The sequence below is a fragment of the Phyllobates terribilis genome, unplaced genomic scaffold, assembly GCF_046119375.1.
Source record: "Phyllobates terribilis strain yellow unplaced genomic scaffold, ASM4611937v1 Scaffold_1__5_contigs__length_1240528914, whole genome shotgun sequence".
In the NCBI taxonomy this organism is placed as follows: domain Eukaryota; kingdom Metazoa; phylum Chordata; class Amphibia; order Anura; family Dendrobatidae; genus Phyllobates; species Phyllobates terribilis.
The window spans coordinates 1016341747-1016355396 of record NW_027362761.1 but is presented as its reverse complement, the minus strand read 5'-3'; the positions used below and the strand labels follow the sequence as shown (position 1 = coordinate 1016355396).

Sequence of the window (13650 nt, the reverse complement as noted above, 5' to 3'; positions counted from 1 at the left end):
AAACTTTAAGCGCCGTGGTTAGGCAGCTTTAGAACACTATTATCCTGCAGACTAATTCCATATCTGCAGGTTAAAACCATTTGGGGACATGATCCTTTACGTTCCTTTAAATATTGTGTATATCATAAGCCAACCACTGTTACTGGGTGGCATTATGCCTAATACAGTTAGTTATGCAGTGTGTTATACATACAGTATATATATGGCAAGCTCAATGCAAAAAAAGTTGGGGTGGTATAAAATGTAAAGATAAGAATGCATTGTTTTGGAAATCTCTTACAACCAAATTTATTCACACCAGAATATAGAACACAGATCAGAAGTTGAAAGTTTTCCATTTAATTTAAAAAAAGCAACTCATTTAGAAATTGATGGAAGCAACACATCTCTAAAAAGTTGGGACAGGGCCATGTCTTCCATTGTGTAGCCTTCCCTCTTCTTTTTTAGGAGAAGAATGTTGTCCTATTGTGGTGTAATGTAGGATCAAAGTGCTCAACAGTCATGGGTCTTCTTTGCCTGATTTTTCACTATATAACTATTATGCGCTCTGCAGAGGAACCCAGCAAGACCGGCATCAAACCATCAAAGTCGCAGCCACAGACGCACTTGGCACAAGTTGCCCAGCTAGGAGAGCCCTTGAGGGCCGGGAATACTTTTCACCCAGCTCCCAGTAAATGTAAGGGGAACTTTGGCAGAGCCCTTCCCAGGCCCACTGCCACCAGACAGCTGGCATTTGGTGACACGGCTGGTGCCTAGTCAAGAACTAGGTGAGTACCTCTGTAAGAACCCCAGAAAGTAAAACCAGAAGAGAAAATGAGAAAACCCCTGAAAAGACAGAAAAACTAATGCTAGCACCACACACCACCAAGCACATTGGAACTGCAATAACCAGCAAAGGACTGAGCAGGGAGCAGGGTTAAATAACCTGCCTAATGATCAGGTGTTGATTACCTCCCAATCATCTCCCGACAGCCACTCCCTGCTAGCTTCAAGAGCAGACTGGACACAAACCTACCACTGCTCAGTGCCAGACACAACAGCGTCCTGCGTTGCCTGGCAACTGGGGAAGACAGCGTCCCGTCTTCCACGGGCAGAGAAATCAGTGAGAGACATGACGTCCTGTGTCTTCACACATCCTATTACACCACAACGGGACGCTCCACAAGATTGGGACAGTTTCCCTGCACGCTTAGTAGCTCCGCCTCCAGGGTCAGGACAATGGCAGTGCTTGCGACTGGAGTAGCGTAGCACTGGACCTGCTCCATTCCTAGATGGGAGCACAGAACCACGATTCCTAACAATAACATGCCAAATGTTTTCTGTTGGTGAAAGATTTGGACTGCAGGCGGCCAGTCCATTACTCACACTTTTCTACTGTGAAGCCATGATGTTGTGATGGTTGCAGTAAGCGGTTTAGCATTGTCTTGCTGAAATATGCAGAGCCTTCCCTGAAATAGACATTGCTTGGATGGGGATAAAAACTCTATAAGACTGCTCAGCATTCAAGATGTGTAAGCTGTCCATGACTTATGCACTAATGCATCTCTTTACCATCAGAGATGAAGTCTTTTGAACTGTGCGCTGATAACAAGCTGGACGGTCCCTCTCTTCTTGAATCCGCAGTACACGGCATCCTTGATCTCTATAAAAAATGTAAAATATTGATTCATCCTACCACATAACAGTTTTACATTTTGCCTCAGTCTATTTTAAATAAGCTTTGGCCCAGAGAAAAACGCAGCATTTCTGGATTGTGTTGCTATATGGCTTTTTTACATGACAGAGCTTGCATTTGTGGATTTCACAGCAAACTGTATTCACAGGCAATGATATCTGAGAGTAATTCTGAGCCCATGAAATAATTTGTATGACCGAATCTTATCTTTTTTTAATGCAGTGCCAAAAGAGGGTCTGAAAATTATGAGCATTTAATATTGAATGTTTGCCTTGTCCCTTGCGCACATGGATTTCTCCAGAATCTCTGAATATTTTGATGATATTCTGTATTGTAAATAATGCGATATTCAGAGTCTTTGCAATTTTATGCTGAAGAATATTTTTCTTAAATAGTTCCACAATTTTTACAGGCATGTTGTTCATACAGTGATGAACCTCTGACCATCTTTGCTTCTGAGAGACTCTGCCTCTCTAACATGCTCTTTATATGAAAATTGACCCTCCAGCTGTCTTTTAGTAGCACCACTTACTTTTACAGCCTTTTGGTAACCCTGTCCCAGCTTTTTTGAGATCTGTTACTGCCATCAATTTCTTAATGAGTTAATTTTTTCAAACTAAATGGAAAAATGTCTAACTTCCAAATTCTGATGTGTTCTATGTTCTGCTGTGAGCAACTTATGGCTATATTCCTTTCTTAATATTTTACACATTTTAAGAATTGGTGCTGTAATATAATTTACTGCCATGTAATGTGTGATGCTGTGACAGAAGTGTGACGGATGTGTGAAATATTGTGTTACCATTAGGAGGAACACTGCATAGGTGACATTTTTCTTGGGAGTAGAGTCCTCAGGCCTACTAACCACTACCAGTAACAAAGGCTGAGCTGTGGTTTTTAAAAGTTGCTAGTGACCATGTGCACCATTAGAAAATGCATCCAGGTCCATTGGACTGTTCAGAGTTTAGAAAAGATTCTTGTTTCACAACAGAAGAGATCAAACACATGCAAATGGAAATCCTGGCAGAAGGAAAGCTTTGGAGCCCAACAGAATGTCCATGTTACATCTAGCAGTTGGGGGGAGTAGGATTTTCTACACATGGCAAGTTACCCCAAAGCAATAGAGAGGGATACAGAGGAATAAAGCTGCAAGCTCCAGCCATAAAAGGTTTTGGTGTAGCTTTTCGCAGGTGAGGAAGACCAGCCTACCTGCTTGCGAGAGGTCGATGATTGCTACCACAAAGTGGAGCTAGCACGTTTATTTCTGTAAATGAAAAGTGGTGTGGCTACCTCCTTGTAGGAGAAGATTAGCAGCCTACAAGAGGGAGACGATAGACTAGAGGGAAACAATATGCTGTGGCTGCATTTTGAAACAATGTGGCACAGCAGACATGGCAAGGAGACTAAACCCTTTGTTTTATGAACTGATACTCTTTAACTGTGACAGTAGGCCATAATAATGCATAAAGGTTTCTGGGATACTATAAAAACATCCTGATGTCAAGAGACGTGGCTAAGAGAAGCAGTATGCTGTGATGCATTGTGAGGAATTTAACATTGGCGGAGTAGAGAAGAAGCTGCTGTGGAGAGAGCAAGCAAGCTACATAAAGTGCTGCACGTGTAAGCACTCTGTAGTTTTAAGCACCAACTCGAAGATGTGATATGCCGGAGCAATCCTAGAAATTTATAAAGTGACTAGTAAATACGAGTCATGGTGGTTTGAAATTCCAGGTTAAAAATATTTTATAGGGGTTATAGAAACATTAAAATGAGATGGCTTATTCTTGTCATAGGCTATTAATATTAGATCAGTGGTGGTCAGGGCCTCCTACAATCCGATCTTTGACTGGACAGCAGGGATCTTGAAAGTTAACAAAACTGCAGCACATGCACAAGCGCTGTGGCCCATTCAAACAGCTGTTTGCTGGTAATCCTGAGAGTTGGAACCCACCATCTAATATTGATGGTTTACACGGAGGAGAGGCCATCAAGTTTTAAAGCTCAAATAACTCCTTTAACACAACTTGTAACAAACTTAAAGGGAACCTAACATCTGATACATGCTGCCAGATCCACGGGCAGTATGCATCAGACTGCAGCTGCTTGATTTCAGCTACATATGTTTAACTCTGAAACACTGCAGTGCTTCAGAGAAAAACATAGTTTAACAGCTGCTGGGGACAGAGCTGCATGAGAGATTATTTGGACAGGTGGGTACCTGGCAGCTTCTCCTCGCCCTGGAGTGATAGATCTGTTCCTGCATGCACCTATAAGGAGAGACCAGTCAGTCACAGCGTTTCAAAGTAAGGCCGGTTTCACACGTCCAGATATTTTCATAGTCCCCTGCTGGCGCTGCGATCACCACCAACAGGGACAATGATGAGGGTAGTAGTGTCTGCTCCTGCAGTGTCCACCTGTAAAAATAAGAATAACAAAAAACAAATCCATATACCAACCAGTCCTAAGTGTCCCCTGCTGTAATCCATGCGAACGCTCAGCAGAGGAGCCGGGGAGAATGACTTCTGCAGCGAGTGGGCCCCGAAGCTGCGCTCAGCGAGCGGTGCCCTGTCACTCACTGAGCGCAGCTCCGGGGCCCACTCGCTGCAGGAGTCAATCTCCCCGACTTGTCTGCTGAGCAGTCGCATGGATTTCAGCGGGGGACACTTAGGACAGGTTAGTATGTGGATTTTTTTATTCTTATTTTTACAGGTGGAAACTGCAGGAGTAGACACTACTACCCTCATAACTGTCCCTGCTGGTGCTGATCGCAGCACCGGCAGGGGACAATGATGAGGGCAGCGTTCAGCACAAGGCACTTGGGAACAGCGCTAACTGTACCGCTGATTCCCAAACGCTGGTACGTGTCACACGGATGGCATCCGTGTGCGGCACGTGTTTACACGGACCCATTGACTTGAATGGGTCCGTGTGATCCATGCTGCTGGCCAAAAACAGACATGTCTATGTGTGGATCACACAGTCCATGGAAACACACTGACATGTGCACAGACCCATGCATGTGTCAGTGTCTCCTGTACATGTGGAAACTGTCACCACACGTACCGACAATACTGACGTGTGAAAGAGCCCTTAAACATGCCTAGTTGAAATCAGGCAGCCAGTCTAATACATGCTGCCTGTGGATCTGGCAGCATGTATCATCTAACAGATTACCTCTAAGTAAATCATTTATATACCTTTAGTAGTTAGTTTCTGACTTTTTCATAGTAAAAAGTGTTACTAATTTAATCAAAAATGTTACTTTTTTAAGGACTCAGACTTTTAAAGGGAACCTGTCAACTCCAAACATTCTATTCACCAGCAGATATAGTGATAATTTGCAGGTAATTAGTATTTAGATAATGGCTGGCAGGCTTACATGAAGCGCGGCTACAGGAAGAAAATAAAGTTATATTCTCCCTGCAGCCACTTACTTCTAGTCATTGGGGCGTGCAGGGAGCTGTTATAGTCACTACACAGTGAGCGTGATGTAATCACTCCCTTGCAAATTTTGTGACAGCCTGCTGTACATGCACACGCTGCACACATACACTTGCCGAAGTTTCAGAGAAAAACATCATTTAGATTGCGACATATCCCTAACGCCTTTTCCCTCACCCATTCAGCTAGACTGAGTGAACTATATTTCTATATGTATAAAGTCTCGTTCACATGTCTGTGTCAAAACACGTATGTGAAAAAATGGTACAATTTTTTCACCTATGTGCTTAAACATGGAGGTGTGAATAAGGCCTAGGCAGGTGGGAGAAGCTAGTGTGGACTTTCCTTTTTATGTTCTTCTCTCAAATGCTCCAACTTTTCAGAGTTGGCCACGTTCACACATTTATTATTTAGTCAGTATGTTACATCAGTATTTGTAAGCCAAAATCAGGAGTAGAACAAGCAGAGGAAAAGTATAATAGAAACACGTCACCAATTCTGTATTTATCACCCACTCCTGGATTTGGCTTACAAATACTGAGGTAAAAAAACTCACCAAATACTCAACGTGTGAACAAGGCCTTATAAAACATAGATGTTTACAATGCAGAAAACAGTCTCTGGCTCAACCTACTCATGGTTTGCAGCATGAACCAGCTGACAGGTTCCAGTTAAAGAAGTTGTGCATGTAAAATGATCACCAAAGAATATTTCTAAAGAAGAAAAAGTGAGGAATAAATCCTGAAACAAGAATATAAAGTGTTCGCTGGCTACGAGAGCCTTTGTAAGCTTTCATTTCTACCAAAAAGGGTACTTCTTGGTATTGACTGATAAAAGGTCTAAACATCTGCCTTTGTAAAATCATATAGTTTTTTTTCAGCATATGCCTTGTAACATTGCATTAAAGGGTTTTTCCCACAAACAAAAGTTAATTTTAACCAATAGATCTTGGAATAATAATGATTTCCACAATTGGATGTGTTTAAATAAAATGTTCCTGTGCTGAGATAATCTTATAAATGAGCCCCTGCTGTGTAATGGCTGTGTCTGACCATGCAGGAACATGGTTTGATCATACCACAACTCTTGGGCGGGGAGGGAGGAATAAACAGACATTACAGCACAATTCTTTCTTTAAAGTAAAACATTGTGTAAAAACAGGCAGTAAAATGTTTTACCTCAGAAAAAGAATCAGCTGTGATCCCCTGCTGTAATATCAATTTACTCTTTTGCTTCCTTCCCTGCCCAGGAGCTGTGGTATGATCAGACCATGTTCCGTACACAGTCAGACACAGCCATTACACAGTACACAGCAGGGGCACATTTATAAGATTATCTCAGCACAGGAACATTTTATTTAAACACATCCAATTGTGGAAGTTATTATTATTCCAAGATCTATTGATTAAAATCAACTTTTTTTCGTGGGAAAACCCCTTTAACCCCTTTAAAGCCCATGACGTACTAATAAGCATCTGTGCCCTGGGCTTTAAGAGCCTGACCCGTATTAGTACGTCATCGCGATCGCACGCGCACACAGGCTGTGCGGGCGCGATCGCCGCCGGGTGTCAGCTGTTTGTCACAGCTGACACCCGATACTATGTGCAGGGAGTGGTCCCGCTCTGCTCCCGGCACATTAACCCCCGCAATGCTGCGATCGAAGTCGATCGCAGCATTGCGGTGGCTTAGGGGAGGTGATCGCTATACTCACCTCCTCTTCCGGCCTCCAGCGCTGTCTGCCGCGGCTTCCCGGGTGTTGCCATGATGACCCGATGTCGTCATGACAACATCCGGGTCACCAGACAGCAGGAAGATTGTTTGGTCATGCGCAGTGCATGACAAAACAATCTTATCACTGTGCAGTGCAGACTGCCTGCATAGCACAGGGATGGTGCTCCATCCCTATGCTATGCAGGTGATCAGAATAAAGAAAGTTAAAGTCCCATAGTGGGACAAAGTAAAAAAGTAAAAAAACTCCCAGAAAGTGAAAAAAAAAAAAAAAAAAAATTGTAAAAATATTTAAAAAAAAATAAAAAAAATAATCCACTAAGAATAAAAATATAATGTACCCATCAATAAATATTATTATGGAAAAAAACAATAAAAGTACACATATTTGGTATCGACCTGACCTATAAAACTGTTCCACTAGTTAACCCCTTCAGTCAACACGGTAAAAAAAAAAAAAAAACGTAGCAAAAAACAATGCTTTATCATCATATCGCCAAACAAAAAATGGAATAACACGTGATCAAAAAGACAAATATAAATAAAAATGGTACCGCTGAAAACGTCATCTTGTCCCGCAAAAAACAAGCTGCCATACAGCTCCATCATCCGAAAAATAAAAAAGTTATAGCTCTCAGAATAAAGCGATGCCAAAAAATAATTTTCTTTATAAAATAGCTTTTATTGTGTAAAAGCGCCAAAACATAGAAAAACGATATAAACATACTGACCAAAAGAATAAAGCTACCTTATCAATTTTACCACACACGGAGTAGAATAAAAAAATGAAAAAAAACACAATTCCTGAATTGCTGATTTTTGTTTATTCTGCCTCCCAAAAGCTGGAATAGAAAGCGATCAAAAAATGTCACATGCCTGAAAATGGCACCAATAAAGACGTCAACTCATCCCGCAAAAAACAAGCCATCACATGACTCTGTAGGCCAAAATATGGAAAAATTATAGCTCTCAAAATATGGCGATGCAAAAACTAGATTTTACAAAATATGTGTCTTTAAGTGTCTGACAGCTGTCAATCATAAAAACCTGATATGATTCTGGTATCGCTGTAATCACACCGACCCGAAGTATAAAGTCGTCTAATCACTTATACCGCACTAGGAACGGCGTAAAAAATAAACGCTAGGGCTGGGGTTGGGATTGTGCTAATGTTAGGGTAGGGGTTGTTTTTTTTTTCAAAAGTAAAAAAAAAAAAAAAAAAGATGACGATATGGCAACTAGTGTTGAATGCAAGTGCTCGCTACTTGAGTTTGCATTGGGTGCTCGAGTCTCCGCCCCATATGCTTCACGGCCAAAAAAACCTCGCGGGGATTGCCTGCCATGCACGAGCGATCCCCGCATGTTTTTCTTGGGGTGTCTAATAACCATGAAACATGTGGGTGGGGACTCGAGCATTTCATTTGAGCACCCGTGATACATGGTGCATACCTGAGTACCCGATGCAAACTCAAGTAGCGAGCACTTGCACTCAAGAGTAATGACAACTAATTCAATATGATGACCTAATGTTATCAAATTCTGTGTCGTACCTCTGGGTTCAAAATGTTCACTATACCCCTTAATAAAATCCTTGAGGGGCATAGTTTCCAAAATGGGGTCACTTGTGGGGGAGCTCCACTGTTTAGGCACATCAGGGGCTCTCCAAACGCGACATGGTGTCCGCTAACAAATTGAATGGAAAATCGGCTCAAATTGTTAGCGGACACCATGTTGCGTTTGGAGAGCCCGTGTACCTAAACATTGGAGCTCCCCCACAAGTGACCCCATTTTGGAAACTAGACCACCCAAGGCACCTATCTAGATGCATAGTGAGCACTTGGAACCCCCAGGTGCTTCACAAATTGATTTGTAAAAATGAAAAAGTGTTTTTTTTTCCACTTTTTCATTTTTACGAATCAATTTGTGAAGCACCTGGGGGTTCCAAGTGCTCACTATGCATCTAGATAGGTGCCTTGGGTAGTCTAGTTTCCAAAATGGGGTCACTTGTGGGGGTTTCCACTGTTTAGGCACATCAGGGGCTCTCCAAACGCAACATGGCATCCGCTAATTATTCAAGCAAATTTTACAATCAAAAAGTCAAATGGCGCTCCTTCCCTTCCGAGCCCTGCCGTGCGCCCAAACAGTGTTTTTTCCCCACATATGGGATATATGCGTGCACAACAAATTTTGGGGTCCATTTTTTCTTGTTACCCCTGCGAAAATAAAAAAAATTGGGTCTAAAGTAACATTTTTGTGAAAAAAGTTAAATATTCATTTTTTTCTTCCACATTCCAAAAATTCCTGTGAAGCACCTGAAGGGTTAATAAAGTTCTTGAATGTGGTTTTGAGCACCTTGAGGGGTGCAGTTTTTACAATGGTGTCACTTTTGGGTATTTTCTGTCATAAAGACCTCTCAAAGTGACTTCAAATGTGATGTGGTCCTAAAAAATGGTTTTGTAAATTTTGCTGGAAAAATGAGAAATCGCTGGTCAAATTTTAACCCTTATAGCTCCCTAACAAAAAAAAAATTTGGTTCCAAAATTGTGCTGATGTAAAGTAAACATGTGGGAAATGTTATTTATTAAGTATTTTGTGTGATATATCTCTCTGATTTAAGGGCATAAAAATTCAAATTTTGAAAATTGCTAAATTTTCAAGATTTTCGCCAAATTTCCGTTTTTTTCACTAATAAATGCAAATGATATCGAAGAAATTTTACCACAATCATGAAGTACAATATGTCACGAAAAAACAATCTCAGAATCAGGGGGATCCGTTGAAGCGTTCCAGAGTAATTACCTCATAAAGTGACAGTGGTCAGAATTGTAAAAATTGGCTTGGTCATTAACGTGCAAACCACCCTCGGGGGTAAAGGGGTTAAATTTCCAGAATAAGATTTTATTACTTTGTTTATTGTAGAGGGGTGTCCCCAAAATCGCAATTTTATTACTACAGGATAGGTGGTGAGTGCCTGATCTCCGTGGGCCTACTACTGAGGCTCTCATGGATTTTAATATCGAAGTTCCATGTCCCCTGTTTGAACAGAGTGGTAGTCGCACACACATTGTATTACTTCATTGAAAGTCTGAGATATCCAAGAACTGTGAGTGGTTACCTCTGTCCTCCCATAGAGTTGAAATGGAGCTGCACTAGGTATATCTGACTTTGTCCCTAGAGATTAGACACTGGGTAGATTAACAACCAGTACGCCGGAGAGACCACTAGATAAAGTACGGAACTGTGCTGTCCTGGTTTTGTACATTGTTGCATCCAGCTATCACCAAAGCTGTAAGAAGCTGATCAGTTGGGGTGCTGGGTGTACAGCCACCCCTGATACTGATCACATATCCTAAGGATAGATTATCAGTACCACAGTCCTGGACAATCCCTTGAAGACGGTTACCAGCAACTTTCCAGTTACAAAAGTTACAAATGTAATCTCCAAAACAATGTCTTATAAGTGCCATAAATATGGCTGCATTGCCAGGCTTCTTGTATGGTAGCATACAGTACGCGGTTCGGCTGGGTAACTGCCAGGCTGTCATAAACTGTTTACATGCCGTTCTTGTGAATTAAAATCTAGAACTTTTTGGAATACACACAACATCGACTCCACGCCAGCTTTCTAGTAAAATATCCAGGGACGTAGAAGCAATTCAGATGCTTGATTATAATACAAATTCCAATTGTTCAACATTTTTGCTCAATGTCAATCAAAGGCACAATTAACATTGATCATGATGAGTCTAAAAACTATGAATGACATCAACATGAGCCATGACTCACCATGTGCCCTGTCATCCTTTATGCCAGCGTGCAGCTGGGTATATTACCCTGACTGCTTAATATATGTAGTGCTTCAATCCAAAAGTGATGCTGCGTTCGGCTTGAATAGGCACATCAGAAATTAAAGTGACAACCTGGAAGATCTGACTGTAGGTGTTAAACAGACAATTGTCATGTTTTAGAGAAACAGCTGATATTAGAAGGGTTTTTTTTTTAGGAATGATATTTTTGTTATGGTTCAAATAGAAAATTTCTTCCACAGTAGCAAGACTGTTACCTTACACTGCCCACAGGGAAATTATAGGCCGACAGTTGCATGTAGAAGTTGCGATAGTAGTATTAATGAATTCTGACTGAGGAAAACTCTGGAGCACGCCTGATAAATGTTCAGGGGGAGAATGATATATACCATTAGTCAGCCCAGAATCCATTGTTTTGGGATCAGTCATTTTTTGGGGGAAAATAATTAGATTCCAAGAGTAATAATAATAAATATTCCACTACATTGTAACACTTTCACTTTTCCTAGTTTTCTAAAACTTTTTATTAATAAAAAAACTGAATTCAGGAAACATAACTATAAGATATCACTAATAATTCCAAATCTGCAGTCCTCATTTCACAGACCCAACGGTGCATAAATCAAAAGGAATAGAGAACTGATAAGACGCTTTCATGTAACATTACAAAGAGGCTGATGAGCTTACAAAACGCAGATTTGACGAAAAGGACGGATTTTTTGCCTTTGTCACCTCTTTTTTGACTGTTGTTGAAACTTGCGGCAAACATGCGCCATGGTGTAGTTTGGTCTGTGTAATACATTGCTACATGGCTGAGGGCATCACACAAGTCAGATTCCTTGGGTGTCACATTGCGTACCCAGCCCTTAGGCTCCATGCACACTCAGTACTGTCTGATAACACCTATGTGCTGCATTCTACATCTGCTCCATACTGCCTAGTGTGAACATTTCCTTACAAGAATTAGCATTTCATCTGATCACATATGTAAAACAGCAGACAGGCAATGATTGCATAAAATACAGGTAGAACTATGGGCCTGGAAGTCAGAGGCACCTCCTAACCAAAAACTATGGCATCTATCATGCTGGCCAGCAGGCCAACCCAGTAAATGGCACAAGTTTGGACATCAGATGCATACATTGGAAGGATTAGATACATTGTACCCCCTGGCATGTACCCAGGATCATCATGGCACTGAAGTTTATCATGAAAGGAGGAGGGTTCATTAGGCAGTGGCAGAGCATCGGCACTACACAGGGCAACACAAAAGTTACGCATTTGTCATGGTCGTGGTGCCCACCTCCTACCAGCTGCTCACAGTGCCCACTGCCCGCCGCATCGTGCAATGACTAGCATAGGAAAAGGTGCACTCACATCCCGGAATCGGTTCCAGTGCCCGGCGTCCTTGTCATACTGGGAAATAGTGGTGAGCCATTGTTTATCATCCAGAAAATTGCCTCTCTCCGACCTGCCCGTCGCTGCTGCAGCCGCTGCCAGAGCCCCACTGCAGCCCACTGCTGCAAACACACAGAGCAGGGCTACCTTCATCATCCTCATCATCATCTGCTGGAGGAGACACAAAGGGGAATGGTCAGAGCGCGGCCAGGATCCCTCTCACCTCCCCAGCCACCAGGAGAGCAGTCACCTCGCTGTCGCCGCCGCTAGAGATGCGGCTGAACGCTGCCAAGTACCAGGAGCTGCTGCCTGTGCCTGTGAGCAGAGCTCAATGTGCTGAGTGCGCCGGCAGAGTGCCTGCCTCCTGTGCGCCGGCAGAGTGCCTGCCTCCTGTGCCCCGGCAGAGTGCCTGCCTCCTGTGCCCCGGCCTCCTCCCTCCTCTCCTCCAAGAGCTGGCGCCAGGGGTGCAGCAACCACACGCAATTTGGGGAGGGGGTGGTGAAACTTTTCCAATGGTAGTGGGACAACTTGGTGCATGACAAAGAATGTGAAGTGGCCAGCAATGACTGATGGTTATGTGGCTGTGATATGTCATTAAAGGGCTCCAAAAACAGATGTCTCTCTTGCTTTCTCGCCTTTCCTGTTTGATGTTTTGTCCCTTTCCACCTTTCTCTTTAATCTAATATTTGACTTAATTTTGCATTATTGTCCTCTCACAAACTATGTCACTAATTTCCTTCTTTGTGCTGGGTTTGTCTTCATATTCTCTCATTTTTTCTATTACTAGGTGATGTTACCCTTGATTTTCCATAATTTCCTGTCTCTACATTCTCTTATTTCCATCCCTTTCTGTCTTCTTTCTTTCTACATCTCTGTAGTCTTTCAGCTGTCTTCCTCACATCTCAGACTTCCCACTCTTCTGGGTCTCCTGCTCCTTTTCTTACTTTCCTTCTCTGTATTTTCTTACTTTCCTTTTCTGTATTCTTTCTTCTTCCATCATTTACTTTGCATCCCTCTTCTTCACTTCAGTATCTCTTAATATTCTATTCTTGATTTATATATCATTTCATATTTATCTCATTCTCTTACACATTAATTCTCTGGCTCTTTGTTGTCATGCACAAAAACGATATTGGAAGAGTGTTATTCCTAGTGTGACATGCAGAAGTATTGCTGTTGCTTTAAAAGCGTCCAGCAACTATTAGCAGTAACACAAGCACATGAGACAGGAAGTGTTGTGCTCCAGAAGCATCCAGCAACTAGACGGGTTTACACAGTCACAGGAGAAGGGGAGTGTTTTAGCAGAGCCCCAGGGGGATTGTGGGGAAGTTGTTTACTGTCTGGCTGGAGCCGAAGAGAAAGGTGGTGTGTGTGTTCTGTATCTCACAGAAGGCAACTGCAAGTGAAAAGGATTCAAGTCAGGAGTGAAGCTAAGCACAGGTCAGGTAGAATTCCTGAACTAGCAGTGCAGAGTATTGTCAAGCAGAAAGATAAAGACTGTAAGAAACGGTGTTACAGGGATCATCTCCCTCAGCAACCCCCCCCCCCTCCTCCATCACAATGTGCTGTAAAGAATGCTGTGTTCATTAATGTGCCTTTACA

At 42.3% G+C, this 13650-nt stretch overlaps 1 protein-coding gene across 2 annotated transcripts in view; it reads right to left on the bottom strand.

The window, feature by feature from the left end:
- The window catches only part of SPOCK3 (SPARC (osteonectin), cwcv and kazal like domains proteoglycan 3), a 572172-nt gene extending 559691 nt beyond the window's left edge, over positions 1-12481 (bottom strand). Inside the window, exons 1-2 of one of the 2 annotated variants that reach the window (XM_073644316.1) lie at positions 12299-12481; positions 12028-12219 (exon numbers count right to left, since the gene is read on the bottom strand). In XM_073644316.1, coding sequence (XP_073500417.1) covers positions 12028-12216 — 189 coding nt within the window. In that variant the 5' untranslated portion in view covers positions 12217-12219; positions 12299-12481. The remainder of the gene's footprint in view (positions 1-12027; positions 12220-12298) is intronic. The other variant, XM_073644308.1, reaches the window with a different exon arrangement.
- Positions 12482-13650: the final 1169 nt, after the last annotated feature.